Consider the following 8,597-nt stretch of genomic DNA (forward strand, 5'->3'; position numbering starts at 1 on the left):
TATATATATATATATATATTTAAATTTAATTTTTAATTCCATTATCTTAATTTTTTTTTTTATTCAAAAAAAAATAAGTTTTAAATATATATTTTACTTTCAAAAATAAATCAATTTAACAATGAAATCAATGTTTTCTTTAAATACCAATCATTTCTGCTACTCTAAAAAGAACATTCCAGAAATTCGAAGCTAATGAAATAGAAATTCCTAAATGATCTGCATTTCCATTTTCATAAGCCTTAATAGCAATATATGTATTATAAGCTATAAAAGCAGTAAAAATACTCGTTACAATAAAACAATCAATTTTAAAGCATATAAAAATGAATATATAGGATTAAATAGCACATTAAATTATTATTGCTATCTATTAAAAACCTATTAATCCAAAAAGTCCTGCATATAAACAACTACCTAGACTCAATAGCAAATTTTTAGGTTCATAAATAGCGCAAAGACTGGCAACTATAGAAACAGAGCCTGTAATTCCTATACTAAGAGGTAATATAACTGGATTTATCATATGTAAAGATCCGAATAATAAAGAAGAAGATAGACCTAAACCGGACATTGCAAGTCCGTAGGTGAAAATTCTTGCGGGAGAATTAGTTGAAACTAGATGTGTTTCACCCTTTATTTGAGTTTAATATTATTAACAAGAATATGATTAGGTACCGATTATACCACCTAAAGCTATTGCGAATCCTCCTAAACCACATAATAAAGGATTAGTGAAGGCTAAACCAGATTGAACTGCTAAATGACTACTCGTTAAAGCCGTTAAAATACCTAAACCTGTTGTTTTATATACTCGGGTTAGAAAAGCAGACATTCCCGATTTGGTTACGAGCTCATTCATTGCTGAGTCTTCGGAATATGAGGGCTTTGATTTTTATGTTGTCTCTTTTCGGAAAAACACAAAAGAATTCATAGGAACTTGGGTCGTTAAATATGTTTTTGGGAATGCTTTTAAAAATGTTGATGATTTTTAGGACAAACATTTTTTTTTCTTTTTTATATGTTTGTTTATTATTTTAATAATTATTATTAATTTTTTAAATAGAAAAAGGACTTTTCGATTTTTTATTTTATTCTCATATTTTTTGAACTTAAAATTTGACATTGATTATTGATTTAATTTTAAATAAATTTTTTAATAAAAAAAAAAAGTAAAATTATAAAATATTAAAAAATATTTTTTTTTTACTTTCATTATTTTTTATTAGAAGTAAAAAAAAAATAGCATTTTTATTAAAACAATATAAGCAAATTTTAATTAAAAATTCTAAAAAAAATATAATTTTTTGAAGGAATATCTTAAAAATTTTTTTAAAATATTTATAAAAAAAAAAAGTTAATATTTATAATTTAATAAATTTATTAACAAATACTAAAAATTAAAATAAATTAATATAAAATATTTTTTATAAAAAAAACAATATATTTAATTAACAATTATTAAATTTTAATTAAAATATATAAATTTTATTAATTTATACAAAGCAATTTTTAAAAAAAATTATGTTTATGAAAACTATAAAAAATATATTTTAATCAAAAAAAAAAATATTTTAGAGAATAAAAATTAATTATATTTTATATTAAAAATAATCACTAAAAATATTTATAAATTAAAAGATATTTTAAAAAATTTTATATATAATTTATAAATTAAGATAAAATTCTATTAAAAATTAGTAATAAATAGAAAAAATAAAAGTAAATAATTTATTTATTTTAATTTTTTTTTTTTTATATAAATTCATTATCAATAAACAAATAATAATTATTTTTAATAATAAATATAAAAATATTTATATAAATAAGATTAATGTAATATAAAAAATTAATTATATAATAAAAAAAAAAAATATTTTTTAAAAAATTGGCAAAAAAAATTAGAAATAATTAGTATATAAAAAAATATTTGTAAAAAAAAGAAATAATATTAATACAATATATAAGATAGTAATTAATATATATATATAGAGAGATATAATTATATATATATATATATATATATATATATATTTTATATTTATTTATTTTTGTTATTTATTTATATAAGTTTACATATATTTATTTACATATTTATGTTTCATATTTTTGTTTTCATAAATATGTTTACATATATATGTTTCCTTTATTATAGTTTACATTAAACTAAATTTATTATCTATAGTTTTTAATTTATTAATAAATATTATAACATATATCAATATCAAAATTAATTTTTATGTATTTTAAAGATTTTTATTTTTTAGTATATAAAAACTATTTTTTTTAATCATATTTCTATATCATCTTCTTCATCTATACTATTTTCTTAATCACTTGATAGACTAATTTATTTAGCTTATTCTAACATTTTTTTTTATTTAATTTTTATTTATTATTATTCTTCTTTTAATGCATCAAAATCATCATTATTAAATTCTTCACATTAATCTCCTTCTTCGACATTATCTTCATTTTCTAATCCTTATTTAAATTTTAAATTATCTAAATTTTATCCTGTTTCTGAATCAATAAAACATTTCTTTATAGAATTCCATTATACAAGATCTATTTAATATATATAATGAAATATAAATTTTTATTATAAAATTAATATATATACTATTTTGATGTTTTCTAATTAATGTTCTTCTTGTTCTTTCTCTTAATTTAGTCAAATATTCTTCCATTTCTTTTTATTCTTTTTCTTATTTCACTTTAAGATCTTTTTCATTTACGGATAAATTATTAGTCGGTAAAAGACATTTGGCACATATTTTTAATTATTTAGCACATACATCACAACAATGTCTATAACTTTTAAAAATATTTTTTTATTGGCATTTAGAACATCTGCTTTCACTTGTTGCTTTCTTATATTTATTATATTACATTTTCCATTTTATAACTTCTATACATTTTTAGCATAAATAATCTAAGCAAACTTTTTAATGTGTTACCACTGCTTAAGTATCAAATATTATTTTAAATGCATGCTTATTTTAGTATTTTTAACCTTGCTTTTTATTATTTCCTGTTCTTAAAGACATTTATTTTTATAATTTTTTATTTTTTTTAATTTTATACTTATTAATATTAATTTTTTAGTTTTTTTTTTTTTATAAAAAAAATAATAAGAATAAATTCTTTTTAATTTATTATTTAATAAAAAATTGATAATTATTAAAATAATAAAAACATATTAACATGCATATATATATAATTAAAATAATTTATAAAAAATTAAAATTAATTATTTTTTTTGTTCCAATTTAGAGTTAAATTATTACATTATTTTTTATTTATTCAATTATTAGGTTATAATAATTTCAATACTTAAGTTTATAAATTTTATTAAGCAAATAGGTTTAAATTTTAATTTTTATTTAAATTTAATTCACTATTATTCAAAATAGGACGATGTTCATCACAAATTTAAAAAGATATAAAATTTTATTATTTATTTATAAGCAATTAATATTATTATTATTTAATTAAATTTAATTGCATATATTATTATTCTAAATTTAACTTCTATAATATATTATAATATAATTAAATATTTTTTTAAATCGAATTTTCATTAGGCTTTTATTATTATTATAATTGAGTTTAAATTTATTATGGTAATTATTAAATTTATTATGTTAATTATTAAATTTAAACAGGAAAAAATTACTATTACTGCTATTACTGCACTTTTTTATTATTATTTTATTAAATTTATGATATATATTATATTTATTACAGTTAATACTATTTTTACTATTGCGAAATATATTATTATTGTATTTATTATTATTATAAATGAGTTTTTTAATTATCTTAGATTTTTTATTTTTCATTTAATTTAGTTTTTTCAGTATTATTTTTATTTTTTAAAAGTTCTTATATTTTTTTAAAAGCATTATTTACAATAGATTATTATTTAGATATATATCCAAATAAATCATTATTTTAATCTGATTTTTCCATATCCATTTTAGTATCTAGAATTTTAGTCTCACTATTTTACAAAGATATTTAATCCATAAGTTTTTTTTCTTTTCTTGGTGAAGTTTATTATTATTTTTCCGTTTATTTTGAAATACTATTATTTTTAGATTTATTTTCGCTTTTATAAACATCTAAATTATATTTTATTTATATATATTTATAAAATCTATTTTTTATCATATTCTCTGATCTTCCTTTTATCATTTTAGATATAAAAGTCCATTTAGAACCATATTCTTTATATCCATTTAAAATTATAGTATCTTCTTCTTTTGTCCAAAGTTTTTTATTTAAGTTTGGATCAAGTCTATTGATATACCTCTCACGAATTTGTTTATTAGATTTACCCTCAAAATGCTTACTTATTTTGTTCCAATTTTTTCCATATCGATCTATTAAGTTAATTACTTTTTAGTCTTCATCTTTACTCCATAGATTTTTAAATTTAATTGAATTCATAGTTCTCCATCTACAAAAGCATGAATTAGAGTTTCGACCAGGTATTTTTTCTGCAATTTTAATCCATTTTTTATTAAGCTCTTTTGTTAAGATAATAAGGAGTTGGTCTTCTTCAACTGTCCATTATTTTAATTCTCTTTGTTTATTTTTAATAGTTTTAGTTTCTATTTATTTGATTATTATGTTAGTTTCGAGTTAATTTTCCATTTCAAACTATTATTTTTTGTTTTGTTTTAAATTTTTTTTTTTTTTTTTTTTGAAATTAAAAAAACTAATTATAAAATAAATTTTATATTTATATTATTATTATTTGCTTTTTATAAAATAATTTAACTTAATGATATAGTCTTATTTCTATGAAATTTAAATAAGTTTTTTTTTTTGTGTTTTTTTTTTTTAATTTTTTTTATAAGTTATTTTAAAATAACAAAAGATAATTTTTTTCGGTTTTTTATATATATATATATATTTTTTTCTAATAATAAATTATAAAAAATATTTTTAAAGAAATATATATATATATTTTAAAGCATATTAGGGGTTATAAAAATTAATATTATAGGAAATAATTTAATGATCAATTAATTACTTTTTTTTTTTGATTATTTCTAAAAAAAATATGAAGATATAATATATTCATAAAACGCTTTTGTTAAAATGTGATATAACCTAACTAAAACTAAAAAATTAAATAAACTTCAATATAAATGATGTTTTGAAATTGCGTATTTTAAATATTTTTATTAATAATTAAAAATTAATTAAAAATTATAAATTAATTGAGAATTATTTATGAGAACTATTTATATAATTATTATTAAAATAAATATAGAATATAATATTATTATATAATAAATTTAAATTTATATAAAATACATTTTATTCTGCGTAATATTATTTATAATTAAACATATTATTAAAAATATATATAGAAAATATGATATTATTAGTTTATCTTATTTATCAACAAAAAGATTTCACTTGTTTTGTTTTTAAAATTAGTTTTTATAAATATATATTTATTTTACGTTTTTTGCAAAAATAAAAAATTAATTTGTTAAATTATATACATGTTTCCAATTTTAAATCAATTTATTAAACTTTTTATATTTTTATAATAAAATATAAATTTAATCACTAAAATCAAATAACTTATATAAATATGATATGATATTTTTAAAAATCAATATATATTTTTCATTAAAAATAGAAAGATAAAAAATATTATTATAATATAAGTCTAAGTATGTTTAAATATAAAAAAAAAATTATTTATAATTAAATTGTTATATATATATATATATATATATATATATATATATATATATTTTATATATATATATATATATATATAATATTTTATAAATAAAATAATTAAAAAAATATTTTTATTCAATACACTTTTTACCATTTTTACTTTTTATTATTTTTCTGTAATTTTATTTTTAAATATAAATCAAAGAAAAAAAAGCCATAAAAAATTTTTTTTCTTGCCTCTTTTATTTCGATTGATTTTTTTTTTTTGAAAAAATAAATAAATAATAAATAAAAATGATAATGATAAAAGATAATAAATTAATATAATATAAATATATGATTAATTATAAAATATAAAAGTAATAAAACATAATTATTAATTAATATAAAAATATATTTTTTGATTTGTAATAGAAATTTTAATCATATTTATTAAAAATAATATGATAATTAATTAACAATATAAAAATTTTATTCTAAAATGCTATAAAATTAACTAATAGTTATTATAAATTTATTTTATTTATAATTTTTATATATCAAGTTTAAAAAAATAAATATTTATATACTTTTTTAAAAAAAAACTTTTTCAAATAATATAAATTTCTATTTATTTTAACGAATTCACTCTATTGTGTTTTTTTAACTTTATTATTCGAATTAATTTATTGATTGTAATTATTATAATAGGTTGATTTCATTTTTTTTTTTCAAAAATTTAAATACTTAAAGTTAAATTGAATAAAATAATATTTAAATTATTTTTATATCGAATTGCATTAAAAGCATTTAAACAAATATATTATTTATTAAAATTATAATTATTATTTAGTTTATTAGATATAAAATATATTTTAACATATATTTATTTATATGATATATATTCTTATATGTTATTCCGTTTAATTATATTTCTTAACCTTATCCGATTTTTTTCCTTTCAATTAATAGGCTTAATTATTGTATTATTTCTTTAGAACAATTAAAAATAATACAATAAATCAAAACAAAACAAAATAATATAATTTTTCTTAATAAAAGTTATAAAAATAATATTTCCATATTTAATAGTTATTATCTTAGTATTAAGAAAAAAATATAATGTATATAAATATTTTATATAACATTGATATTTTAAATATTTTATATTTTATAGAGAGATTCAATTTTAATCAAATGCATCAATTTTAATATATTAATAATGTATATTATAATCAATATTAATTTAGTTATTATTGTATATTATTACTTAAAGTTTTATTTTAGATTTTCTTATTTTTTTAATAAATCTGAATATCAATTATAGTTTTAATTCATTTGTAAAAATTAAAGCATATAAAAGGAAATAGAATAATCATTTCAAAATTTTTTTTTTCTTAAATAATTAATCCACTTTTTATTATAAAAAGTCTTTTATAACATATAATATTTAAAATTACATCTAAAAAAAATAATTTAAAGATTTTATTTATATTTTAAAAAAAAAAAAAAATACACTAAAAACAATTATTTTACTAAATGCATTTTTTATCAAAATAAAAATAACTTTAATTTCATAATTAAAAATGATAAATTTATTTATTATTGTATTATTATTTTTTTAGTAATGTTTAATAAATTAGTTTATTTGATATAAAAAGCATTATTCAGAAATTTTTCTAGAAAAAAAATTATTTATTATTTTTTGGAGATTTAATGGAGTTTTTGTATAATTTAATTACGAATTATTTATATAAAAATAATTATTTAAATATTAAATGCATTATTTAAAATTATTTATTTTTACTTTTATAATCTAATTCTTCAATAAATTTTTTCATTTCTATTTTTGAATTCTTAAATATAATATAAATGTTCTTCTTTGAATAAAAATTTCCTTAATTATAAGTTTAATATATTTAATATTATTAAAATAATTATTATTTTAATAGTATTGTAAAAAAATTTAAAATTTCAGTTAAAAATATGTTCTTAAAGTGTATAATTATAAAAATATAAATTAAAATAAATGACTTATTAAATATATATATATATATATATTTAATTTTAAGAATAATTAAAAAAAAAAAAATTAAATTTATAATAATATAAAAATAAATATAATATTTAATATATAGAAAAAATAAATCTCTTGTTAAAAATATATATAAAATATAATAATTAATAAAATAAAGAAATAATAAAATATTTTTAACATTTAAATAAAATATAGTATATTTATATATATATATATATATATATATTTATATATATTTATATATATATTTATATTTTTATATATTCATTTAATTTTTTTTTTTATGATCTTTTTTTATATTTATTTTTTATCAAATAAAAAATAATTTTTATAATTATACTTTCATACATTCATAAATAAATAAAAATTAATTTATAATTATAATCAATCTCTAGTAAAAATACCAATCATTTCTGCTACTCTAACAAGAACATTCCAGAAATCTAAAGCAAAAGATATAGAAGTTCCTAAATGATCTGCATTTCCATTTTCATAAGCCATCATAGCAACATGAGTATCATAAGCTATAAAAGCTGTAAATATACCTATTCCAATAAAGCAATCTGCTCTATGGCACATAAAAGTGAATAAATTAGGTCCAATAGCCAATTAAGTTATTAATCCAGCCAATTATAAACCTATTAATCCAAAAAGTCCTGCATATAAACTACTACCTAGACTTAATAAAGAATTTTTAGGTTTATACATAGCATAAAGACTCGCAGCTCCAAAAACAGAGCCTGTTATTCCTATACTTAGAGGTAATATTGCTGGATTTATCATATGTAAAGATCCGAATAATAAGAGAGATAGACCTAACCGGACATTGCAAGTCCGTAGGTGAAAATTCTTGCGGGAGAATTAGTTG

General features: G+C 14.8%; 4 protein-coding genes across 4 annotated transcripts in view, besides 16 other annotated features; 1 reads left to right on the forward strand and 3 right to left on the reverse strand. All coding sequences in view use genetic code 6, as the record gives it.

The window, feature by feature from the left end:
* The first annotated feature begins 98 nt into the window (after positions 1-98).
* Positions 99-1,033, forward strand: IMG5_027090 (hypothetical protein). The gene has a single exon (XM_004039267.1). It carries the CDS (start codon positions 215-217, stop codon positions 614-616), a length of 402 nt encoding a protein of 133 aa, XP_004039315.1. The 5' UTR covers positions 99-214; the 3' UTR covers positions 617-1,033.
* Positions 1,034-1,445: 412 nt separating this feature from the next.
* Positions 1,446-1,495: a microsatellite.
* Positions 1,447-1,495: a microsatellite.
* Positions 1,447-1,501: a microsatellite.
* Positions 1,502-1,618: 117 nt separating this feature from the next.
* Positions 1,619-1,651: a microsatellite.
* Positions 1,652-1,818: 167 nt separating this feature from the next.
* Positions 1,819-1,868: a microsatellite.
* A 110-nt stretch (positions 1,869-1,978) lies between these two features.
* Positions 1,979-2,034: a microsatellite.
* A 29-nt stretch (positions 2,035-2,063) lies between these two features.
* Positions 2,064-2,143: a microsatellite.
* Positions 2,071-2,137: a microsatellite.
* A 147-nt stretch (positions 2,144-2,290) lies between the features above and the next one.
* IMG5_027100 (hypothetical protein) lies at positions 2,291-3,019 on the reverse strand (the record flags this gene model as incomplete). The annotated part of the gene is made up of 2 exons (XM_004039268.1): positions 2,291-2,568; positions 2,624-3,019. Coding segments are annotated over 2 exons (672 nt in total), but the record flags the coding sequence as incomplete, so codon positions are not given.
* Positions 3,020-3,612: 593 nt separating this feature from the next.
* Positions 3,613-3,663: a microsatellite.
* A 1,534-nt stretch (positions 3,664-5,197) lies between these two features.
* Positions 5,198-5,236: a microsatellite.
* Positions 5,237-5,742: 506 nt separating this feature from the next.
* Positions 5,743-5,813: a microsatellite.
* Positions 5,814-5,984: 171 nt separating this feature from the next.
* Positions 5,985-6,069: a microsatellite.
* Positions 6,070-6,892: 823 nt separating this feature from the next.
* Positions 6,893-6,958: a microsatellite.
* A 900-nt stretch (positions 6,959-7,858) lies between these two features.
* Positions 7,859-7,900: a microsatellite.
* An 18-nt stretch (positions 7,901-7,918) lies between these two features.
* Positions 7,919-7,993: a microsatellite.
* Positions 7,925-8,006: a microsatellite.
* Positions 8,007-8,113: 107 nt separating this feature from the next.
* IMG5_027110 (hypothetical protein) lies at positions 8,114-8,437 on the reverse strand (the record flags this gene model as incomplete). The annotated part of the gene is made up of 1 exon (XM_004039269.1): positions 8,114-8,437. The coding sequence occupies one exon, from the start codon at positions 8,435-8,437 to the stop codon at positions 8,114-8,116; it is 324 nt and encodes a 107-aa protein (XP_004039317.1).
* Positions 8,438-8,508: 71 nt separating this feature from the next.
* Positions 8,509-8,597, reverse strand: part of IMG5_027120 (hypothetical protein) — a gene marked incomplete at both ends in the record, with an annotated part of 381 nt that continues 292 nt past the window's right edge. The window contains one exon of the mRNA XM_004039270.1: positions 8,509-8,597. This exon is cut by the window's right edge and continues 292 nt beyond it. Coding sequence (XP_004039318.1) covers positions 8,509-8,597 — 89 coding nt within the window.

Source organism: Ichthyophthirius multifiliis (genome assembly GCF_000220395.1).
Source record: "Ichthyophthirius multifiliis unplaced genomic scaffold scaff_1120509249730, whole genome shotgun sequence".
Lineage (NCBI taxonomy): Eukaryota > Ciliophora > Oligohymenophorea > Hymenostomatida > Ichthyophthirius > Ichthyophthirius multifiliis.